Genomic DNA, 24,709 nt, shown 5'->3' on the forward strand with positions numbered 1-24,709 from the left:
TTTAAAATGAGAGAGACAAAAATGGTGAGGAAAAAAAGGAATAGAAGGAAATGTACAGAAAATGTATCCTGGTCTGTATACCTGGACTGCAAACTCTGGTTATAATATGTGTTACAAAGGACTCTGACTGTACTTAGTTGTTTGGTGCTGTGATTGTAAATGTGGTTAATACAAATACTAATGGGTAGTAAAAGAAGAAGACTGGATGATATACTGGGTCTTGTGGTTACATTTGGGCAATGTGTGTCACTGCTGTCACTGAAGAGCATTATGCAAAGAATTATTTCACTTAAAAACCAACAACACTGAGATGAGATTTGGAACACTGTGTGAAGCTGCCTCCTCTCCTTTCCGTGCCCCCCTCTCTCCCACAGAACGCCCTGCTTCCAGCGGGATTTCGGCAAAAGGACCAGACCACTAAACCTGCCACGGGCCCCTTCGACAGAGAGCGCCTGCTCTCCTACCTGGAGAAGCAAGCGCTGGAGCACAAGGACAGAGAAGACTTCGTACCATTTACAGGGGAGAAGAAAGGTACGTCCCTCCTCGTGTTGGCATGGGGTCATGGACTGCCTGGGTGCAGGCATCCACTGCTCCTGGCCTTTTGTGGAATACACTGGGACACAAGAAGTGAGGGCTCTTACAGTGCAGGCTGAGGCTCAGGACTCAGATGTAGAGCTGCTGGAGCAGAAGATGAAGGGATGGTTTATCTGCTGCTAGTGTCTCGCTGCTCTGCAGTCCCAGTGGCAGCTCCGTGGCCTCTTGAGGGGTACAGGAGCACAGCAGCACCAGCCCAGCAAAGGGCTCAGTCAGCAGCTCCCTGGCCAGTGCCCCTGGGTGCACTCAAGTGCAGACAAAGGTGCCCTCACCAACCCCACGGGGACTGTTCCCTGTTAGGCATTAGGCAGGGGAATTGCAGTGGGGGAGGCGTTCAGGAGGAAACACATAAATGCCTTTCTGAGTAAATTTTGCCTACAACTGCTGTAAGGGACAGCTCAGGGAATGCAGTTACAAAACATAAGTATTTTTCCACTTGTTTACTAGCACATCTGGCAATGCTGTTCACGCAGACAGTTTCCCTGCTACCCTTGTCCTACAGCTACAGGAAAAAAAGGGGAAAAACAGGAAAACCTAATTCTAATAATTTAAACACTGGTAGGATAACCTTAGGGCAAGAACAGTCATAATTTAAGCAAACAATATTCCTCTAGCACCACCATCTCCTTTTCCTTGTTTATAAAAAGTGGACAAAAGGCTGGCCTCAGGCAACCCCTTCATTCAAGAAGGAACTTCCTATGTCTGGGTCCATTTCTGGCCATGTAATGGATTTGCCATTATTTCAATGGGATCTGCTTAAGGGGAAGCAGATACTTCAAGAAAGTCAAGGGCAGCATTTTTTACATTTTTTACCATTACCAAAGATGTAAAATGTTATTTACATAACATTTCATAGGCCAGGAGTTGTTACTACCATTACATTGTGTTCTCAGGATTTGAAACAATGATTTCACACAAATGAGACATGTTTCAGCTAGATTGGATCGATGTGTTCTGTTACCACGCAGTTACCATGTTCTTTAACCTACTTTTCCCCCATCAAAACGTCTGCATACTGCTCTTCCCAGGGCTGATTCTGACCCACTGGCACACGGGGACAGGGCAGAGATCCTGCTGGTAGCAGGAGTGGTCAAGCACATACTGTGCAGGAAGGAAAGCACTTCAGTGAAGTATGGATTTATTACCAATTCTTTCCAGTCTCCTACACGCTGCTGTGTCAGAGCAGTACAAGTTACCACTTGCAGGTCTCTACATTTTTACAGCAACACCTTCAATGAAGTCTCACCTTACTGATATTTACAGACTTAAGATTTTGCCTTTTTCACTGTAGTTATATCTGAGATCTCCAAATAAGCCTGGAACATAAATGCACAAAACCCAGCAGTGTGTGGAATTGCATATACCCATAGGACTGGCCCAAAACAAGTCCCTGCATTGTCCCTGACAGTGATACTGTATGGACTGGCCTGTTTATTGCCTTTCAGTTTTCTTTTGATGAAGCTAAAGCAATATTATTCCTACATTTGCTTCCAGATGCCCTTAAAGTGCTTATTAGTGCTTCTTATTACTTCCTGATGTCTCTGTTGTGGAAATACCACTGCTTTGCAAACACAACCAACCACACATTTCGCTCCTCCCTGAGCACAGAGTGAATGCAGCCTCCTAGCATTTAAAGCTGTTCTTAATTTGGCTTTTGATTCACTGTGTTCATTTACTTCAAAATTACAATTTCAAGAATTATTACGACTATGAGGTAATGACAGCATTTTAGGCTAAAGGAATTATTCCCTTAATTTCCTCTGTTCTTTGTACAATGCAAATTCATGACAAAATCCTCAGTATCAGCTTCAGCAGATTAAGTCAAATGAAAACAGCCATGTGTTCTGTGATTTCTGCAGTCATTTTACAATTATAATCTAAACACACAGAATTATACTACATTTTCTTTGCAGTCAGGGGCCAAACGCTATGAAAATACCCTTTGTTTCTTTGTTGGTTAGAAATAACTGAATTAATCCGAGATCTGATGAGGTCCAGTACCTTGACAATTGAGCACTGCTGGGCTGCACAGTGTCATTTTTGTGCTGCTTTAAGGGAACTGGCTTTGAGAACAAAGGTGTTTGTTTTGAGCTTGGCATATCCTGAATTGGTACTGGAGTGTCAGTCCTGCTGCCCCTCTGTGGCTTGGCAGGAGGTGTCCTACAGAAACACCACCAGACTTCCAGCTCTGGCCCTCGCTGCCTCCTTGTCTTGTTCTCCTTCCCCCTTGCTCTGCCCTGCACAGACTTCCTGCAGAAGCTGAGCCTTATAAAACATACAACTGAAATCTCCCCATGGGCTGTATGATAATCCTGCTAGTTGGTTGAATCTGCTGAAACATGATGGATGTGTTACAGAGTCCACGTGTGGCTATTCCTGGATCTTGGAATCCACGCTTGTAACTGCAGTGTTACTTATTTTGACACTGAATTGAAAAAAAAAAAAAACAACAGGATGGTTGTATTAAAATATAAATTACTTGATTTATATTTATGAGAAGATGTTTCCCATACAGGAAACAAAGCAATCCTGCAAAGACATTTTCAAGATCTGATACTACATGCTAGATTTAAAGTTGCTTTAATTAGAGAATAATTAGTATTCTTCCAAAGCTCAGTAAATAGTTCAGGATAAATAATTTAAATTTCTAAAATGTGTCCTCAGAAGAATCTAAAGAAAGATATCTCTTAAAGGAAAATCTTATTTCTCACCTTCTGCACGTTGATGGTCTCTAAGGTGTATTTAGAGATTGGTAAATATTTATATGATTATATTTTATAGATTTCTGTTAAATTATTCCTTTACTCTATGGAATGTGTGTCTATACTAAACCCTGTATTACACACTGTAATGTAGCCATTCTGTAAATAACCCCAAATTAATTTGACACTATTTCTACTTGTTAAAAATTAAATTCTCAAGCAGCTCTAAAATGCATCCAGTTGTGTATATTTGGGAGGTGTAGATGCCAATGTGCCATTTGGCACTATGTATGACCTGAGAATATTTGTGTGTCAGTAGGATTAGAGTATGTCAAGTGTTGTTTGAGCTTTTGTCAGTGTTTTGTACTATGATATTTGTCTGCCACTGGGATTTATTTTTTCAAGTTTAGGAAGTGGGGTGCTTCTACTAAATGTTAAGTGACATTTCTACCAATTCCTACAGTTACCATACAAAGCTAAAACTTGGAAATTCACTGCTGAGCTGAAAAGAAGGTGGCATTTAAAATATCCTCCTTCCAGAAGAGTCTGTGATACATTATGATTTGTTACCTACTGTGACTGCCTCTCTTTTTTTTTGTTGTTAATTAGAGAGTTAGATTAGACTGGTCAAGATTAGAGAGTTCTTGACCAGGAAGCAATACCAAGCAGCTGCTGAAGGACAAAACTCAGTTGCCTATGTTGGTCTCTATATGCTGGGCAACCATAAGGTTTTGATTGTCCTAGAAAACAAGCCAAAACAAATTCCAGGGCTGACAGGGATATCCAGAATGGTTAAAACACAGGAAGTGTTAAATATGAGCCCAAGACGGGGGGGCTGGTTATGCAGGGAATTGCCTTGTTTTTGATTGTAATTGTGGTTTCAGGAGGTTGGAGGCATTTGGCAAAAACAATCAAACGTGTGGAATGCATTAGGGTTTTGGCCCTCTGCCATACTGCAGCTTGGTAACTTCAGTAACTGCTGTACAAAAAGGATTTAAGCCTGTATGGGAGAGATCTCAGATTTCAATGGAGACCCCGGGTTTGCCTGAACTGGGCCTGAAATGGCCACAGGTGCACACCCAAAACTGGCCATTGAGAAATGTTTTCAGGCTGCTTTACCCACATCCTCCCTAACACAAGTCAGAGCTGGGTAGGTCATTTGAATGCCCCATTGTGTGCTTTGAAATGATCTGGTGGCTTTCAGGAACTCTCGTGCAACACAGATGTCTCTTAGTAATGAGCAGTGGGGCTGATAACTGGGGCCATGGAGATGGGCAGTTTGTAAGTGTTTATTTTGTGTATTTTGGATTTGTTCCTGCTTAGGATAGATGTGCTAGTAATCCTTACACAGAATCTGATGGTCTGTGGAAGTTACTTAGACTGACCCACTGCTGGTTATCAGACTTCCATCACTTCCATGGGAAGTGTCACTTTCAAGTTCATGAATGACCCAGGAATAAAAAGAAAAGGTGGGGAACATAAGGAGCAGTGCAGGCACAAAGTGTGTGCCAGAGCACTGCCAGTGCTGTGTTTTCTGTGCAGTCCATACATCTGACCTCAGGTAAGAGCTGAGTCCTGCTGTGATACAGGCACGGACTGGTAACAGCAGCTCTGTTTCTGCTTTGTTGCAGGGGTCTCTGAACTGTATGGTACTAGTGAAACATCATTCAAAAGGGTTCTTCTGTTGTGAAATGTCATTGGCTATGAAAGGTTGCTTTAAGGATTGCTGTTTCAACCCTTCACCACTGTCCCTGTTTTCTACAAGGTCTTCCACTCCTTGCCAAACCATTTCATTCTGGATCGGATCCAGTTCTCATCAAAGTCGTGGAAAAACTCCAGTGGATTGGGCTATTATTATTTGTGGCTGGAAAGGGAAGGGGAACATGCCTGTATGTGATTAAATACTAACCTTTTCAGCTGATTGATAAAAGGGAAAGGGAAGGAAGTACCAGAGAACTTCTGTCCAAACCCATGTTTTCAGTTGCTCTGTCAGAGACCATCTACGTTGCATGTGGTGCTGTGCCAAGCAGAGTATCAATACACAGCACCAGTAATAAGGACAGGCATTTTCAGAAGGTCACAGCATTGGAGTAGATGCTAATGAGTTCCAATTCCACACTGTCTAACAGGCTGCTTCCAAAAGTCAGGGTTTAGTATAGAGACACAGTATCTTCCCTGGATTGACATGGCCGTTGTTTCACCCCCAGTGCTTAAATGGTTTGATTAAATTTCTGCCACCTTTTTCCTATTCTTTAGGACTTAAATTTAGAGCTGATGTTTGTCTCTTAAGGCATTGAAAGCGTTGCAGTTGCTGACAGTAATGCCTCTAGCCAGTGCCTTTCACTGCTTGCTTTTTTAAGACTCTCTTTTAGTTCTTCATGACTTTGCCAAACTTGCACAGTTCACAGAGAAATTTCCCATGCTGAGAAGCTGCCTCGAGTTGAATTTTTGGAAAGTGTCAGCAAAAAGGACTTAGCTGCTTCCAAGAACAAGATTAGGAGAAAACACATTGTTTTATCCATCTAGAGAAAATTTTTCCAGCTGTTTTTTTTCATGACCTGCAGTGCCTCCACGCTTTGAAGAGAGGACTTGAAATGTATGCCCTTTGGAATCCCCAGGGAAATATACTCAAGTCTGGCATCTTCAAAATATTGTGCTTTCTTGTCCATCCAGTTGGTTACAGCATTCTCCAGATGCTCCCCGTGCAGTGAGTGTCAGCCAGAGCTCCTGCCTGCCCGTGGCAGCACATGTGACAGCCCAGCAGTGCCCAGAGGGACCCGGTGTGGCCGGGCTCCCGGGATGTTCCTGCAATTGCTCCTCTGGGATGCCACTGTCACACCAGGACCAAGGGCAGGGAGACTCCCTCCTGCTCTGACCGAGCTCCCCTGCCTTTGTAAGGGCACTGTAAAGGAAAAAAAAGAGTAAACAGCCAGCAGAGAGGCTGGGGCAGAGAGGTGGGGTGGGGGGGTTGAGGAGCTGTATGAATATTCCAGGATGAAGGACTAGATGTGGCAGCTCTAGGGAAAGGAGCAGTAGAGGACAGCAGTGGCAAGGAAGGGAAGGCAGAAGGAAAGGAGGTGGTGGGAAGGGTCAGGATTCAAAGATTTTTTTAAAACCAGGAGACACAGGGGATGGGGAAGGCACAGGGGGCCTTCCTGAGGAAAGGAAAGAGGAGAAGAATGTGTTGGATGGGAGAAAAGAGGCCAGAAAGGAACATAACTAGTGCTGCATTCCGCTCTGCCCATGTTTCAAGGGTCTTTGATGTCCAGGAGGACATCACTGAAGTGCAGTGGCACGGTTTGAGTTTCTTCCTCCTCTGGCACCATTCCACACCAGATATAAGAGCTTTCTGCTCGCTTGGTGGAGCGGATAATCCAGGAGGGAATCCAGGAGGGAATCCAGGAGGGAATCCAGGAGGGAATCCAGAGGACTGCCCTGCATCCTAACTTGTGATACTTCGTGTGAGGGTCTGAAGAAATTCTGGGCCTCCTTCTGTTTTAAAAAATACGGGTTGGCTTTTGTTTATTTTTGTTTGAGCACGCATGCTTTCCAGGAGAGCTCTCTGAAGGTGTTGCTGCAGTGGCAGAGTCACAGCATGCTGATCAAAGTCAAGGATACTGGTGCAACTTAAGTTCACTTTTTCTGTGCCAATAGATTTAATAACTTTGGAATGCTTATCTTTGCAACCTTCCTATTCCATTGTCATAATTTTTAAGGCATAGAATATGCTGACACTAATCCAAGACCAACAGAACAGCAACAATTATGATTTTTATTACTACTGGTGTTCAGCTTCACGCTTACTCAAACTTGGCCTGTTTTCTTCTTCATAATACGAATTTGTCCTTGGTAAGAACTAATTTAGCTCCATTTTTATAGAATATTTGTAGGGAGGGGTTTAAGTAAGCCTCAACAGAAAAGAACAGTGTAAAATGGAAAAAGTGAATCAAGTGCCTGTGATTTATGCAAGGCAGATTTCCAGGATTATTGAATTTCACTCCCAAGGTCAGTGTAGCATTCTGTAATTGAGAACAAACAGGCACTCACTGGAGTCAGCAGTGACACTCATTGAGAAGTCAGCAGTAGTAAGTGTAACCAGGTATTTTCTTGAAAGTACAATAATCTGAGCTACAGTTTGTAGGAAAAGAAAGTACATTATTGTTTTACAATTATGGCAGAAAATGCATTTATATTATAAAATTAAGTAAATATCCTTAAAAAATTGATGTTAAATAAAAGGAGATTTTTTACAGCTAATATAAATGGCCTTATTTCCTATTGCTCTGAGTTTTACTGAGTTTTGGCTTGTACAGTTTTGACTTCTACAAGATGGGAGTAAACACCAAGTATATACTAAATATAAATAAATACTAAAATAAAAATGGTGGCAATTTATATTCATTCATAAAAGTCTAATGACAGAAGAAGGAAGGAATAGAGGAGACATCTCAGAAATGATGCTCCAAATGCTGCAAACTATAAACAAAGGTGAAATCCTCAAAATGTTTTTAGATTGGACTTGCTACTAAAATCCTACCAACTGCACTCTCCAAATTCCTTTTTCTCCCTCTCCTTATATAACAATAAATAAAAACCTCACTTCAGGAAAGTCCACTTGAAGCGTTCCCTGCTCAGTTAATCAATCTTCCTGCAGATGTGCACATGGCAGTTCATTGCTGCTGTGTAAGGAAGGGATCTCATTTCCTTGTGTTACTCTGACAGGGCTTTAATGGGGGCATTTGCACGATGCAGGAAAAGAGACCTGGCTGAACCAAGTGGCAGAATTACACCTGTGATTCATGTCTGTTCCCAATGAATTTCTTTTTTCATAGAGAATTTGCTTTCCTTTTACCTTGGTCCACATTTCTCTATCTCTCTGTAGTGCCCTTCTCTGAATCCTTCTTCCCTCTGCTTGTCAATGGATTTTGTTTCCCCAAGCCTCTTCTGAGGAAAACATGAACGATATCATATTTCAGTTTCAACAGAAGTTTTGTTTTTGCAGTGGGTGAACAGGAGTAGGTCTGCAATTAAACTGAGCCAGGACAAAACTCTGCTCACTGCACTCACAGTCAGAGAGCCCTGGTTTGTAATAAGCTGCCTCAGTCATCATCCAGGTCACCCCAGACACTTAGCCCAGTTTGGCCAAAAGGAGGGGAGAACTGCAGTGATGCACACTTAAAATTTCACATTGAAAGAAAGCACTTGGGATTCCACACACTTTGGGTTTCTATGCTTGTGTAAAAACAAAATCGTATCTTACTACAATTGAATTTTGGTTTGCAGTTAAACAAAGAATACATTATTTTTATGCAGAAGTGTGGTTATTTTTCTCTTGTTAACACCAAAGTAGCTCAAGTTGTGTATAAACAGAACTTTTGTCACGTGTTTTTCATTGGTAGAAAGTTAAGGTATTGCTGTTAAGACTTAGCACAGAATGTTAGCGTATTCTGGAGGCAAAAGATAAAACAGCCAACATTAATTATACCACACAGAATAAAGTAATAATAAAGTACCTTCTAAAACACAGTGTGAATATAAAGAACACCAAGAGCAGCAGCCTTTCTTCATAAATCTCACTTTAAAATAATGAAATGTCACTATTCCTCCAAGGCTTCTTCCAAACAATAAATTTTAAGTTGGACCATTGAATCAAGGAAGCCACAATCCATATTTTATTTTGTCAGTGAATTCCATGATGCACTGGAAAATGAATTTACAATGTACAGATGTGGGACTAGGAGAGACCTCCTGAATCTTCAAACTCTCTCCTTAAATAATGAAAGGAAGCTGGTTGACAGCTGTCTATAAACAGACACACGGTTTTGCAGTTGGTGGACAGGAAATAAATTCCTAATAACATGCTAAAACATGAGCCTTTCTAGCCTCCATCTGCTATGCTACAGAATCTCCTCACAGTGGAATGTTCTTGTCAAGATAGCAGTAAAAAGAATATTTTTAAAACACCACTGGATGCCAGCAAGGCCCACATACATTAAAGATATATATTACTATCTTGGACGTGACCTTGCCCCTTTAAATATTTCATATAACCAATAATAGAATTTTTTTTCTAAAACATTTGCCAAGAATGCATTGAATGAAACTATCATTGGGAATCATATACACATTTAACGAGAGCCGGGCTGTCAGCCAACAATTACGTCTGCCTGAAGCAAATGTTTGAAATGGTATTCCTACATATGTGAACTGCACAGAAAAGGTATGAGCCTGTACTGGTTTCCATTACCCCTTGATTTCTTGCTGTGCAAGGTACTTGGCCTGCACACATCCAAAGTCCTTAGAGAAAGACCAACTCTACCACGTATCGTGTCCAGTTTAGTCCAAACTCAGGGTCCTGTGTCCCCTTACAGTGTTATGTGTGAAAGTACAGGCTGGCAGCAGTATTTGTTAAAAGTGGGGTTGGGCTTCAGCCCTGGGAAGGATGCCCTAGTGCCTGCTGGAGATGCTGTGTCTCCACACGCTGTGGCTCTGTGGAGATTGCTGTCACAGAACAGTACTACCAGGCAGGATAAGGATCAGCAGGATTCCCTCAGTGTCTCAAACAACCTACTGGATACTTGAAACTCCTGTGGATCCACCAGTGATCTGAAAGGAGAACACTTTGTGGACAGTATTCCTCACTATTGATTGTTCACTCAGATATTCTGATTGATTTTGGTTTTCTAGCTTCCAGCACAGTAATGAATTCTTTTCCTTGTCAAGCTGGCATCAAGTTAAGTCTTGGTCAGTGGTGTCTGGAAACTGTTATCCAACACTTCAGATTAGGTGGTAGCACAGAGGGAGTCTGAAGTCTTACCACCTGTGCTGCTATTAAATCTGAAGAGCATGACTGACCTGTCTTTGCAGAGTATTTCTCTCCTCAGATTTCCACTTGACTTTTGTTTGATGCTGCTGGGATGGCTGTCCCTGATTGCTGTGGCCCAATGCAGTCACAGTTTAAATGGTTCTTACCTTTCACCCACCAAAGGCTTCTATCTTCTGGAAGTCTTTTCTCAAAAGATTACTTACTTAAAGTATCACATGAAAAATAAATCATACTATGATACTACTTTGTCTTTCTACATAACTTTCTGTCCAGTTTTGTACTCAGAAGTTGTTTAGCCTTGGTAGAAATATCTCCAAGGTAAATAATTTGAATCGTGTATCAATAAACCTTACCAGAGTTTCAGGAATTTCCTTTAAATTTTTTTTCTGAGCTTATTCAGTGACTTGAGTCATGGAAGCTGACAGCAAAAAAATGGCTGTAGACAAACTTGTATAAAAGATATAAATGAATTGGAAATTACTACATGAAAATAATACTTTGGAACATAATGGGGAAAAACAAAGCCACAAAAGGATGACAGTGTTGCAAAACCAGAGACAAAGCATTTGTAGTTCAACACTAAATATCAGAATTACATTTATGAATGGTAACAATATCACTAATACAGTTAAACTACTTCAGAGACATTTCAAGAAGTCACAGGATATGCTTCAAGCATTACATCTAGAGTGTACAAAGCTGCACAAAAATAAAATTTAAAGCTGACAGTGGGCCACAGCCACCTGCACCAAAGATCATCACAGCTTCATTACAATAGGATTAATTAAAGACTGCTTGAGGAGTAGTTGTTAGGGACCAGGTGAGGGGAACTATCCCACACTGGACAGTAGCCCTTGGAATTCAGCCCCTTACTGGAGCAGTGGCACTGTCTGTTGCATGTGGCATCATCCAGTGTGTCAGTGACTGCAGGGCTTTGGTCAGGAGGGCCGAGTGGGAGTGATGCCATGATGATGGCCCAGCAGTGCTGCTGACTCAAGTGCAGCTCCAGCTCTGATTTAAAGGGCCTCGCTCCAAGCATCTGCAGTTGCATCATCACACTGCTGAGGTTAACCATCATAGCAGCCCACAGCAGTAGTGGAACTTGTTGTGTTGTTCCTGGAGTTATCCTGCAGTTTCCTCATTTCAGCAGACAGGCCAATGACCTCAGTCTTGGGGGAATATTGCATGGAAACACACATCTGCACACCCAAAGGTATCAGCAGGATACAGAGACAGACAAACACGTCAGGAGTCTTTCTTGGGCTACATGTGGTTCAGTTCAGACTGCTCAGGCCTGCAGAAATGATCAGGATAAGGCTATTTATGTGAATGATCATCAGGAGACACAGAGGGGAAATATACTGGAGGGACTGGGTATTAAACTGAGTTACTGGAAGAGAACAGGTTTGCTGAGCTTTCAGGATCAGGTATGGAGTTCATGAACTGAAAAATTCTTGCAGTAGGATGGTTTTAACTGCTCCTAGTGCCTCATTTAAATAGAAGGATGAAATTTCTGCAAGCTTTTTGTATAGACCTGATTCTGCCTATTTAAGGACACAGGACCTTCAGAAAAATCCCAGCTGGGACTGTTCCTGAGAGCACATTCCCTAAAATAACAGTCAACAACACAGAGCAGAAATCCGCACCTTTTATTTTTAGATTTGCTAAGATTCTGGTGGGGAGGATAACATCAAGTAAGAAAGAGAAAAACATGCATGAGATAATATTTCCAAGCAGTTCCACTGTCACAGACCTATTCCCCTGCTGCCAGGAGGCAAAGGAGTTGTTCCAATAATTCATTGCTCACTCTGGTTTTTTTTATTCTCTTAGGAAAAATATTTATCCCTAAAGAAAAGCCTGTAGAAACCCGCACAGAAGAGAAAGTGACCCTGGATCCAGAACTAGAAGAGGCCCTGGCCAGTGCTTCAGATACTGAGCTCTATGACCTTGCAGGTTAGATAATACATAGATATGATCCTCCCAAATGTCCAGCTCTTCTCTGGCCAGACCTGCCCCCAGGAGTGTCTCATGATGACCCCTCAGGCCCCTGGTGCTTGTCTGACAGGTGGCCAAACTGTGGGCCACTCGTTGCCCAGGATGATTGAAGCGTGACTCGACAGCTGCTGCATTTCAGACTCCTCTACTTACAACTGATGTTGTAGGGGGGAAGATGAACCAGCTCACGGGATTTCGGGAAGGGAAGGGTGCTCAGTGGACTGCAGGCTGGGGTGCTGGTACTCTAATGGGAGTGACTGACCTTACTGTACTCACATTGTTTGTAGTGTACTCTTGCTACCTCCTCTCAACTCTGACATCCCAAATAGCAGGATAAACTTGTCACAGAATGCAGTGGATAAAGATCCTGAATCCATGAGGAAATTTGGAATCTAACCCATTGAATGAGAAAATTGGTTGCCAGGTCATTAGACCTGGGTGTCTTCACCACTTCTCATTGTTTTCCAAGCATGTTAATATCGATGTGCTTCCATAAGAAACCCTGGTGGGAATGCCAATGCATTAAGCTCATCACACGTACAGTGACATTTTCAAGTACACCAAACAATAGAACATAAGAGTAATAAGAAGTTCAGGTTTTATGTTAGGGAAGAAAAGTGATTAGGAGCGTAGCACTGAAACAAATTACCCAAAGAGATGGTGGGATTTCCATCCCTGGGTGTTTTCAGACTGCAGCTAGACAAAGCCATGGCTGACCTCATTAATGCTGGCAACACTCCTGCCTGCAGGAGAGGCTGGACAAGATGACCCACAGTGGTTCCTTCCAGCTGGCACTTCTGTGATATGCATTCTACATTGACTCAATTGTTCAAAAATCTATATTGAAAGTGCCTGTATCTCCAGAATTTGGAGCCCAAAAGACTCTCCCTACAAGCAGGCATGATGCAGACAGTGAACATTTTGTAAAGGGGGTTTTGTTTGGGGAACTAAAGTACAATTTGTAGGAGATACTTTCCTGCAATCTGTGTTCCTGCCATTAACATTGTATCCTCTTGCTGGTATTTACACATTCCAGCTGTTCTTGGAGTGCACAATATGGTCAACAACCCAAAATTTGATGAAGCAGGGGCCCGCGGTAAAGATGGAAAAGGAATCGTGAGAAGTAAGTAAGCAGATTTCTCTTGTGGGCTGCATGTCATCTTTTGGCACTTCTACACCTATAGGTGAGCTCTGTTGGTCTAATTTAGTGTAATGTGGCTGGGCCTAACTGATTGATCAAATTAATCATGAGAGGTGGCTTTTTAAAAGTAAAAACAATCTTAAAATTCACTATAAGGACAACAGTAGTATACAAACAGAACATTCCTAAGGAAATTTGTTTTCCTAGAAAGCAGTATCTGGCTCTGCAGAGGTGCTTGAGAGAGTGGGAGTATTTAAGAGGCAAAGACATACAAAAGTCCATTCCTCTTCAGTTTAGGCAGCAGGCAGAAAACAGAGTGAGCTGCAGCTAAGAGTTGGCCACAGTTCAGGCCAGGCCATCTTGCCCCAAGTACCTACATTTACACAACTGAAAAATGACTTGTAACCACTGGGCTCAAATGTGGCAGAATCCCTGTCCTAGGCACATCTGTGACCAGAGTCACCTCAAGCTGCATCCATAGGGAGGCAGAGACTGCAGGGATGTGCTCCTGCCCCAGCTCCTCCCTCTGATCCACCACGTCCGCCTGGCTCCCGTGGCAGTGTGTGTAAACTGTGCCTGTTCTGTGGCTCCCTCGGGACACAGGAAACAGAATTGTTCCAGAAATCCCCCAAGAGAAACAGCTGTAGTTACTAGGAACAAATCCAGAAATGTTTGCACTAAATAAACGGACCCTTGGTGAATCAGGTCTTAGCTCAGCACCCCACAGGAGGCTGGATGGAGGGAGAAATGGGTGCATCTGAATTCCAAGCTTTTCTTGAGAGCTGCCAAACCTTGATCCAGAGCTTGTCACCTCCAAGCCCTGGGATATCAAGTGGGCTAAACTTTGCTTTTTAAGACAAAACTGTGGAATGCCCTTTCCTGGGGAAACAGTACTAAAAAAATGTTTTCTTCTTCTAAGGCCATGAGAACAGCGTCTGTCTTTACCAAGGGCTTTCCTTTCCATCTTCCATTACTAAAGGGGAGGTGGGAAAGTAGACAGGACACCGTGTCACTTCATTTTTCTCAGGATTAAGCTGCTCTGCAAGCCTTCCCAGTGGGACCCTGTGTGAGCTGCCATCTATCTCATAACAGGCAACTGCATGCATTACTAATCCTCATAGATTTCAGAATATTTTTGTTGTACTGAGTCAAAAAGTCAGCTATGTGAGTCAGCTAAACTATGCTCCAATCACAGACCTACGAACCGGAAAATCACTGTCACATCACCGTGTTCTTTGGTCCAAAAGCAATATCTTCCCTTAGCCAAGTGAAATGCTTCAGTAAAAATTTGCTCATCGATGTGGCAAAACAGCACCATGATTAAAGAAACAAGAAGAACTCATGGGAGGCAAGAAGAAGTAGAAAATGAAAGCTGCTCCTAACTGTAGGCTGAGTACACTGTGGTGTCTAACCTGAGGACAGGGTGCTTGTGTCTCCCTGCTCCCAGTCTGGCTGGGCGTTGCCACAAGTGCAACAAATGCTTTGCTTTTTTTGTTTACTTTCTATCCTCGCATCCAAGGTGAATTGTCTAAATGTAGTTTTCAATTCCCAGCTCCCTAGGAAGGCTGAAGTGTTATTCAGGTATATGTGAGGTCTCTCAGGGAATTAGTAAAAAAAAAGTTTGGCATCAAAGAGAGCGGAGTGAAAGCTAGCTCAAGGTTTGTGTATGACCATCTCTACTATGAGTTCTAAAAAAAGATGTGGCTTTCTTTTGGCCCATGACATGGCATGAACTTTTACTCTTTGCAATGAACAGCAATGTGTGCTACACTGAGACTTGAGCACAAGTCTTCAAAATCTCTCCCTGTCCGCAGCATAAAATAAAAACATTTAAACATACTTGTGGTCAGCAGCATATTCCTTTCTTGCCTCTAGTGGCTTGGGTGGTCAGGGTTAATAAATTAATCTCCACAACTATATGCATGGGAATTAGAAGTACTAATTGTGTTCTAAGCTATGATTTTTATGCATGTCTGAGAATATTTATAGCTCATAGCTTCCAGCACTAAATACCATAGTTCTTTGGAACATGACTACTCAAAGATTTCATAAATCTTGGTGCTGGCAGACAGACTTATTTTTCATGCTTTGATAGTTTTATTATTTAGAAAGTGCAGATGTTGCAATTTTACAAGAGCTAATTGAATTTATAGTAGGGCTGATAGTATCAGCTGAGAGGAGGAAACTGAGGGGCCTCGTCTCGTGTTGCTTTACGTGGCACAGTCTATTCAAAGGTGCAGGGACATTTTCTTACGAATGTAACGGGCAAGTTCTGAGCACACCTTTCTTTACAGATATTAGACACAGTACAAAGCAGCCCTTGCAGTATATCACATCCCAAACAATAGTCTTCAAAGCTGCTTTGGCTCAAATTTGGCTTTGGCTCCAGGGATTTTGTATATAAAGGAGGAATTTGCCCTTGACGATGCTGCACAGCCTCCATGACCACAGCCTCCAGTGACAGCTCTGGGTGCACAGTACGTGCAAAGGGTATGGCAGGGATAATGGGGATAATACTCCTGCTTGCAGGTTTTGTGGTTCTCATAAACCCTTCCTGGACTGCTGCAGTACAAACCTAAATGGGAGTTGAACAGCCAGAGTGATGATGATGCCTGTTCCTCGGTTGACATTGCGTGAGATCTTGTGTTGCAGATGTGGTGAAAGGTGAAAAGGTCAAGCCCATCTTTGAGGAGCCACCTAATCCAACCAATGTGGAAGCAAGTTTACAAAGGATAAAAGCAAATGATCCTAGTCTCACAGAAATTAATCTCAACAACATAAAGGTAGGTGCTGTGGTTTCGTTTATGTCATCATAGGAGGATTTATTCAAGTCTTTCCAAAGCCTGTGCCTTTTATCTTCAAATTTTGTCTCTCTTTACTGTTCAGAAAAAGCAGGACACTCAGGGAAGGGATGGGGAAAGCTCAAGGCTCCAAGGTCATCAATTCCTGATACTGAATTAAATTCCAATTAACAGCCCAAGGGGTGACTCCCCTTTGGCTGCCTTTCTTCAGCAGATGGTAAAGGAAGATATCTCATGGGTACTGTGTAATCATCACTGGCCAAATTCAATTAGCCCTCGTGGAGACTGAACAGCTGGCAGCAGAATAGGAAAGTAGCTCAGTGATGGCCACGTGCTGGCCTTGGCCTGGCCCAGTTCTGGGCAGCGCTGACATGGCAGCCTGGCACAGGCCCCACGAGCCTCTGGGGGCCACTGTACCCACAGGGTGCTCTGTCCATGCTGACGCACTCCTAAAAGCATCAGGGATGTTTAACTTGCATAGACTGTGGTTGCTACTCCATCAGTTTGATAATAATTAAAATCAGCAGTGTGACTGGCTTTCCTAATTACCGGATTTGTCTTCTTACTGTAGAATATTCCTATTCCAACACTGAAAGAATTTGCTAAAGCTCTGGAAACCAACACACATGTGAAGACATTCAGCCTTGCAGCTACTCGAAGCAATGACCCTGTAGCTATTGTAAGTTTTAACATTACTGGGAAAAAAACCCAAAACAACACAACAAATTTTAAGTAGGTCCATGTCTGCTTTAGAATACATTCTTTATTTTCTCTTGCAGGAATTCCCTGTGGCTATACAAAGTAGAAATATAATCTCTTCTGATCTACCTCTATGTTCTTCTAAGCATATTTGTGGCTTTTTTTCTTGTTGGTACTAAGCTATATTTTGCAGATTCTCTATTGTTCCCTGAAACTTCCACAATTCATGTTCCTTCTTTTTGACTGTTCAGGCATTTGCAGATATGTTGAAAGTGAACAAAACACTGAAGAGTCTGAATGTAGAATCCAACTTCATCACTGGGACAGGGATTTTGGCACTGATTGATGCACTGAAAAAGAATGAATCCCTAACAGAGATTAAAATTGACAACCAGGTAAAGAGAGACCATTGGGGAAGTCCACTTTTGTTTCCCTTCCATATAGATTCCCAGAGGGTTCTGCTAGGGAACTCTGGCAGAGTCAAGGCAGCCTCTGTGGCTCTGTCATTCTGTAGCTCATGTCCCAAGTCAGTGGAACCAAAGAAAACTTCTCAATAAAACAAGTCAAAGCCAAGTACAAAACCCAGGGACAAAATCTTCAGGGATTCCCTTTGTAGTTTGCAGCCCAGTACTTAAATACAACCACTGACTTCTCTCTCATGTGAGAACAAATGTTTCTTTTTCTTTTGGGGACACTTCACTACATCGCCAACAGAGGCAGCAGCTTGGGACAGCTGTAGAGATGGAGATTGCCAAGATGCTGGAGGAGAACTCCAGGATTCTCAAGTTTGGATACCAGTTCACAAAACAAGGTCCAAGAACCAGGGTAGCAGCAGCTATCACTAAAAACAACGATCTGGGTAAGATACCACTACATTTACTCATCATTTATTTGTGTGAGCCAAGCCCTGACCTTCCCGGGCACAACTCCTCCTGTCTGTACATTCTGACTGAATCTTGACTACAGCATTCCAGCTGCTCTGTGTGAGGGGAGAGGCAAAGCTCCTCGGGCTCTAGGGGAGACAACAACAAAGATCCTACTGTGATTAGGAGCCACTATTCTACTCCTGCTCCTTCTGGGAATGGGAGTTATTTCAGCCTTTTCCCTGGAGTGTCTTGGATTTCTCACTGCTCTATCAGCTGTTCTGGACAGTCAACGAGGAGTCAAACCCATCCTGTTTTTTCAGAGGACAGAGAAGTCCTGAGTTTGTTGTCCAGGCCATGATGGACCAGGCCTGCCCAGCCAAGGGAGCAAACCAGACCCTCCTGCCTGTGTGACCAAGTACAGGCAAAGACAGCAAAGCTCTGCAAGTCCCCTGAGTGTGACACGCTCTGCCCTGTGTGCTCAGTACACAGAATACGAAGGAGGTCACTGGGCAAGAGAAGTTTAGAGTGAGAAGGGGAAGAAAATAATTAAACTTTTTGTTTTCAATCAGTTCTGCTTCAGAGTGGGGTATCAAACCACGATGTCTTTGCGGGTTTCAGCTTGGGCTTCTCTCTGTGGGAGCTAAGATAAAAACTGAGCTAAAGCCTTTTTCTTTCACACATGCTTTTGGGGTTTTGAAATTTTAATTTTTAGCAGTACCTAAGCGTTCCAACTATATACCATTTTTCCTGAAACTATCAGTGTCCCAGAATGGTATTTGAAACATCCTATCTACAAAGAGAGAAAACCCCTTTTTCCCCATTATTTTGCCAGTTGCCATTAGACTTATGTACTAATCTTCATTTTCCTGTGTTTGTGTTGTATGGTTTTGTTCACAATTTTGTAGGACAGAATTCCTAAAGGAATTCGATAAAATAAAATAAATGAAGGAACAAAACACTGAAAGCAGACACAAATGACTGATGTTACACTGCAGGCTTTGGAATAATGCAGTCTGTTTGCCAAAAAGGCACGATGAAAAAAAACCTCCTCTTAGTAAAGTAATGGGATGTTTAGCAATATATTGTTGTTATTGATTTTCTGTGGTGTAAAGCATTCATTCATCCAGTTCTACTGCTTTGTTCTGTACTTCAGCCATTCAGTATCAGAAACAGGACATGACACTTTGACATAACACTAACTTTTTTATCACACAGACAGGAGAACCTCACAAATCTTACCTGGCCAGGTCAGAAAAGACAGTGCATTTTATTAGAATGTGGAGTAGCAAATGCTGCCCAACTAAACCTGCTCTATAGCAGGTATAATGTATTTTAAGTGCTGTAAAAATTCACATGGGACTGCTTGTCAAAATAATCTTGCCCATAACACAACATTTACCACTCTGCTTTGCTAAATGGCAACTTCCATGTACGTGGTTTCCAGTGAGAAACCAGAGTTAAATAACTTACTATCAGATGGTTGATGCAGTCAGTACGTGTGAAGTTTAAACAGGTAACCAAAGGTCCAATATGGTATTTTCCTTGTTGCCAATATTCCCTGATATCGGTACTTGAGAGTACTTCAAATTATTTTCTAAAAGAATATGATTATTGCTTACCCATAGTATACACTGTGCAATTACAGAAGTTATTAATTTTTGATGCCTAAAGCTTAAATAATCCAGAGCACTGCCATGCAGACTAGAGCAGACCAGTATCAATTTAGCTGGAACACAGTGGCTTTTAAAAGAACAATAAAACTGTAATAAAAATCTAAATGGAATCACTGGAAGGAAGTGCAGGAAATGGTGATTTTTTTATTATCTAAAACCTTTAGCTCAGAATCTGATTTTTGTGAAAAATATATTGCTATGAACACTTGGTGCAATTCTACAGTCTGTGATACCGAAAACTGCAGTTTAGGTACAATTGTTTTGTTGGGCATTATGATCTATTAATTATGGTATTTGTGGGCATAATTCTTCTGAGCATTTCTCAGAAGGTCCTTCCTTCTGTGCTGGCTTCATGTTTCTGGGAAGGGGCAGTGTCTGTGAGAAGAGTCCTGGTGCTCTTGGGAAGGCAGTAATGACTCTCTCTCCTTGCTTTGCAGTTCGCAAGAAGCGGGTGGAAGGGGAGCGCCAGTAGCCACAGCATCGAGGACACGAGGCAGGACTGGAGGCCACCACCAGCTGCAGTCTCAGAGTGCTCACTGCTCAGAAGGGAAGGCACTGGATTACAGTGGGAGTTGCTGATTTCTGTTAATGTCTCCTTTTAACCTTGAAAACAGAGCCTGTTCATTTTCAATTTTCACGGTTAATGTAATTCCTATGAGACAGGTTCATAGTTGGTTTGATTTTAATGAAGAAAGTGGTTTGCAATATCTGAAGCCAATATGCAGCATCTTAACTGTGTTACTGAGCATAACATATAGTGACTCTGACCTTTATTTTAGACACTTTTTGATATGTTAAAGTATGACCTTGTGTATGGATAAGGGATTCTCTGCTGAAAATAGAAATTTTAGGGCCAAGTTCTGCAATGCCTTATGTTTGTGAATAATCCTTACTTATGTGTATAGTCCTGCTGAACTGAATCCTGCAATGGGCTGCTCCCAGGAGTAGAACTAGTGATGCCAGTACAGGTTTGCAGGTTCACACCCTTGAGCCTCTCTCCTGCAGTGGGATCTGGGCAGCTGGAACCAGCTTGGAACAGCACCCGTCCCCTTGTTGGGTCTCCACCCGCCCAGCTCCCAGTGCAGGATCACGCCTAGACGTATAAACATTGTCAAAGCGTACTTGTTTACATAAGCTTAGCTTAGGTGGATCATTTTGTAATGTTACACTGATGTTTTTTATCCTTACTCCACATTCTAAAGTAATGTTAGTGCTGCCAATCCTATAGACGTTGAATGTTTTGGGTTTTTTTCTAGGCCAACAAGTTTTTGTTTGCTACTAGAATGCACAGTTTACAGCTATTAATCTTAACCTAAACAAGTATTCTGAGTAATATTTGTTTTGCTTTGAGCCATGAGGTTTTTTTAGTTCTGGTATTTATGTACATTTATTAGCATTATAGGACTGTTCTCAGGACCTTTTAGATGAAGACTAATTAAATAATTAATCCAGGAGAGCCACTGTGCTACCGGGAAAAGACATTAAAGGGGTAGTTTTGACAGCTACATAACTGACATTTATATGCTGCAGTTGAGGTTTGTCCCTGTATCACAAGGCACGTGGGTATTCGTGCCAGTGTTTATCTGAATAAGGGCAGATTTAAGCACATGCACAAATGCTTTGCTAAATCATGGCCTTAACTTAGATGCTGGACATAATCTTAACGCAGTGGAAAACACTCATGAAGCAGCAGCTAACCCCAGTGCTCAACAGAGTCAAAATTTTAGTAAGAATTCAGTCTGATGTTTCATTTTGTGTATTTTACAGTCTAAAACTACTCTCTACCACAGGTGTATCACTGCCAACAGTTGACTAACAGCCAGAGGTTCATTTTGGTTGCACGTGCACATGCTGTAAGAGCCAAGGGACACTCAGGGCAGGTGTGCAGGTGTGTCACACACCCCAAGCTTTCAGAAAGCTGCAGAAATGCTCCTGGGGCACACTGGCCTCTCCTCTGAGAGCAGGGAGGCAGCACTGCTTCCTCAGGGCAGTGCTGGACACCACAGTCACTGCAGGATACCCCTGAGCCAGCAGGGACTGCTGTGGGTCACTGTGCAGCTGGGCATCCGGGGATCAGAGGCCTGGGGAGCCCCAGAGCAGTCGGCAGATGCTGGGCACACTTCCCTGAGTGATGTTTTCATCTGGCTGGGGTGCAAGATAACAGGATGAACCCTCCCTCTGTGCCTTTTATAATGGAAATGAGTCGGTCCAAGGCAACGCTCTTCCTGTTGGGTACTGGTCTTTGTAGTGGGGGCCAACGTGAGTAACACTCACTGAAATCCCGCTTAAAACATTTGGCTAAAGTGGTCTGCTGAGTTGGGATATAAAGTGCAGTAGCCACAGTTTAATTCCCTGAGAGCTCCCAGTCTCTACAATTTCCACTTCTTCCCTTCCTAAGAATAAACTGAAACCTTTGCTTTGTAAGTAAGAAACATAACACACAGGGGAGTCTTGCTAAGGGTTTCCTTAGATCCATGCAGGATTTTCTGTGAAAAACTTTGATATCCCATAAAAAAAAATTACAAGTTCTGTAATACAGTCATAACTCTGCATGGGCCTAAATAGAATCCTTAAAAAACATTTGGATTACCAGGGGAATACTGGGCTTTGCACCATGAAGTTTCACGAGTGGGAAGAATCCTCATCCACAAAGCCTAAAGATTATGTTACTGATAACCTCCAGTGATAGGAATCACACTGCCCCTAATTTCTTGTTCTTTTCCTTTGATCCAACCAAGGGAATCCCAATTATTAATCAATTATGTGAAGATTTTTTTTAATTTTTTTTTTTTAAAGAGCGGTACGTATCTGTGTTTAAGGGAAACAAGTGCAATCCATTTCTAGTCTTAATTGCCATTGACAGTGTTGGTATTTGCATGCAGCAGTTTCACAAGGATGGGTTGGTGTGACTGCTTCATGGTGTCTGCAGCATGTCCTGTGTAGCTTTGCTCAGAGCCACACACGTGGTTACACAGTCAGGTGGCTCCATCCCGGTTTTGCAGCCCCAGTTTGCACCATGGACCGAGGCACCTGGCTGGGGAAAGCCCTGTGGGCTCTCCACCCCTCCATCTGCCATGCCCTTTGCACAGCCACGGTGAGGGATCATCTCAAGCACCAGCCCCAGCGTGCGAGCAGAGAGGGCTGGAGCCGTGCACCCCATGGCCAGGACCTGGGAGTCTGGCTCCTTCCAGCCCGTGGGAGGAGAGCTCCCAGTCCCTGGCGTTTTCTCCAGGCAGCTGCTGCCAGCCCCTGCAGGGGGACCAGTGACCAGGGATGTCTGTCCTCCCTCTTCTGTGTGCTCCACACAAGGCCTTGGTTGTCACCAGCCTTGAGTATCACAGGTCAGACATTGCAACAATATAAAGGTCTCTTGGATGCAACAACAGCACACAATGGTGATGCTTGAAGGCAGATTTTCATACTAATACAGGATTATTTAGCTGGTTAAAAATCTCTGCAACTAACATGAAGGAGGGCAGGGTGTGACTAGCTTTCATATCCTACTTTCAGGCAACATCTGCCATTGTCAGTGCTGAATGGGGAACAGGGACAGAGGAGTCCTTTCTTAAGCAAACATTCAGGAGTAACTTTGTCTATTTTTGCACATTGCTTCTCGTGTTGACTGCTTCAGTTTGGTTTGTATTTTTTATAGAGTTTTTTCATGGGAAAGCTCAGCTTTGTGCGTGTCCTAACCCCCGTGTGAAGTGTAGCCTGTGCTGAGGACCATATGTGTACATGTGTAAAGGACGATGTTATCTCTGCAGCAAAGGAATTGCATGCGCACACTGTGGTGCATATTACTCAAGAGGAAGAGAATTACCACGCTATGTAACAGTGACTCCCCAGCATTGTGGTTTTTCTAAATAAACCTTCACAAAGGATTTGGGTTTTGCAATTTTTCATGGGTTTGTGCTTTGAATCAAGCCCCCCTTGGTGCTCTGACATCAGATTAAACAGCTTTCTCCACTGCGGCTCTCGCAGCTTTCACTGTCCTGGATTTCACCTTCTCAGGTGAAGAGACATGTATTTCCTGCCCTCTGTTCTCCACACAGTGTCTCAGTGTATTTCCTGCCCTCTGTTCTCCACACAGTGTCTCAGCAATTTCCATATGGTGCCTCCTTAGAACTTGACACCAAGACACACCAATTTCTTCCACATTATACACAGCTCTAAGGTTCAAGGGGCTCAAGTGCATTGTAGAGTGCCTAAAGGCATGCACTGAGCTAATGACATGGTTAATGTGGTCCTTAGAACCTGTGCTGCATGATGAAAGAACTGCCAAGTACACATAACTGCACAGTGCATAAGGACAATTGAAAATGAGATGTCAGAACATCTCCCCACAGACCATTTGCTCTCCACAATCCCAGGGAAGTTCACAGTTAACCCACAAACAAAACATCTTCTCTACCTGTTTTAGGACTGCCTTTACTTATGTCAGTACTTTAACTGTGAAATCTCACAGTGTCTTTCTTCTTTTCCTCTCCTCAATGTAACGAAGTGGACAAGACTCTTCAAGGAAATGAGGAAATCTCATATTGAAAGAAGAGGAGGTATCTGTGTCCCAATACGAGGTTCTGCTGGGATTTGCAGAGCGTAAATCAGAGGAGTGCCCATGGGAACTATGCAGCACAATTCCCAGATCCTCAGTCATAAGGGAATCAGAGAATACAGCTGCAGAGAAGCTCATGAGGTCATGCACTCCATTTCCTATCTCCAAGATAGGGTTTTATTTCTACATAATTCATAGCTTTTACAAAAAGACCAGTTTTGGCCATGCATCCCTTTCATTACAGGAGTTGTGTTCAATTCCCTTGGGAATTTGAATATAAAGGCAGTATATGCCAAAGAACACAGATACTGTATCCCACCTTATCACTCTGCACCTTTATTTTAGCAATCAGCTTCTTCCCTTGCACTCATTTTTCATTTCACATGCAGTTGAAAAATAATGACTTTACAAAGAGAGACTTGATACTGTTCTTAGTCTCTGAGCATGAATGTTTATACCTTTCTTATTCCAATCAGCTCAATACTCTCCCAAGCCTGAGCAACAACAGTGCAAACCCCAGTGCTTCATATTCTGCAAGGAATGCCAGGTCATTTTCCCCATGAATATGATATGGAGTGACAGCCTGAACTGCAGGAAGCTGCATTTCCCACTGCCCACCCATCCCCTGCTGCTGCCATGCAGAAGGTCCCTTGCTGGTGTTCTTTTGATGCATCTACCCAAAAGTAAAATCTCAATTTTTAATGAAACAGAGACTCTGGGGAGTTTTAATGCAACATCACAGAACGGGGTGCAAGCTGACTAAATCTTGTGCCCTACTGCAGTAGCTCTGATCTCTTGGCTGCTGTGTTTCTCCAGCCACAGCCAGGAGCTCTGCGCTCTGCCCAGCACAAGCTGCTGCC

General features: G+C 42.9%; 1 protein-coding gene across 3 annotated transcripts in view; it reads left to right on the top strand.

Annotated features, from left to right (window-relative positions):
- TMOD2 (tropomodulin 2) overlaps positions 1 to 23,192 on the top strand; it is a 35,138-nt gene extending 11,946 nt beyond the window's left edge. For all 3 annotated transcript variants that reach the window (XM_039557700.1, XM_039557699.1, XM_010391179.3), the window contains exons 3-10: positions 375 to 531; positions 11,953 to 12,075; positions 13,154 to 13,240; positions 15,911 to 16,041; positions 16,631 to 16,738; positions 17,010 to 17,153; positions 17,473 to 17,617; positions 19,735 to 23,192. In XM_039557700.1, the coding sequence (XP_039413634.1) occupies positions 375 to 531; positions 11,953 to 12,075; positions 13,154 to 13,240; positions 15,911 to 16,041; positions 16,631 to 16,738; positions 17,010 to 17,153; positions 17,473 to 17,617; positions 19,735 to 19,769 (930 nt within the window). In that variant the 3' untranslated portion in view covers positions 19,770 to 23,192. The remainder of the gene's footprint in view (positions 1 to 374; positions 532 to 11,952; positions 12,076 to 13,153; positions 13,241 to 15,910; positions 16,042 to 16,630; positions 16,739 to 17,009; positions 17,154 to 17,472; positions 17,618 to 19,734) is intronic.
- The last annotated feature ends 1,517 nt before the right edge of the window (positions 23,193 to 24,709 follow it).

This window comes from Corvus cornix, chromosome 10 (assembly GCF_000738735.6).
Source record: "Corvus cornix cornix isolate S_Up_H32 chromosome 10, ASM73873v5, whole genome shotgun sequence".
NCBI lineage: Eukaryota > Metazoa > Chordata > Aves > Passeriformes > Corvidae > Corvus > Corvus cornix.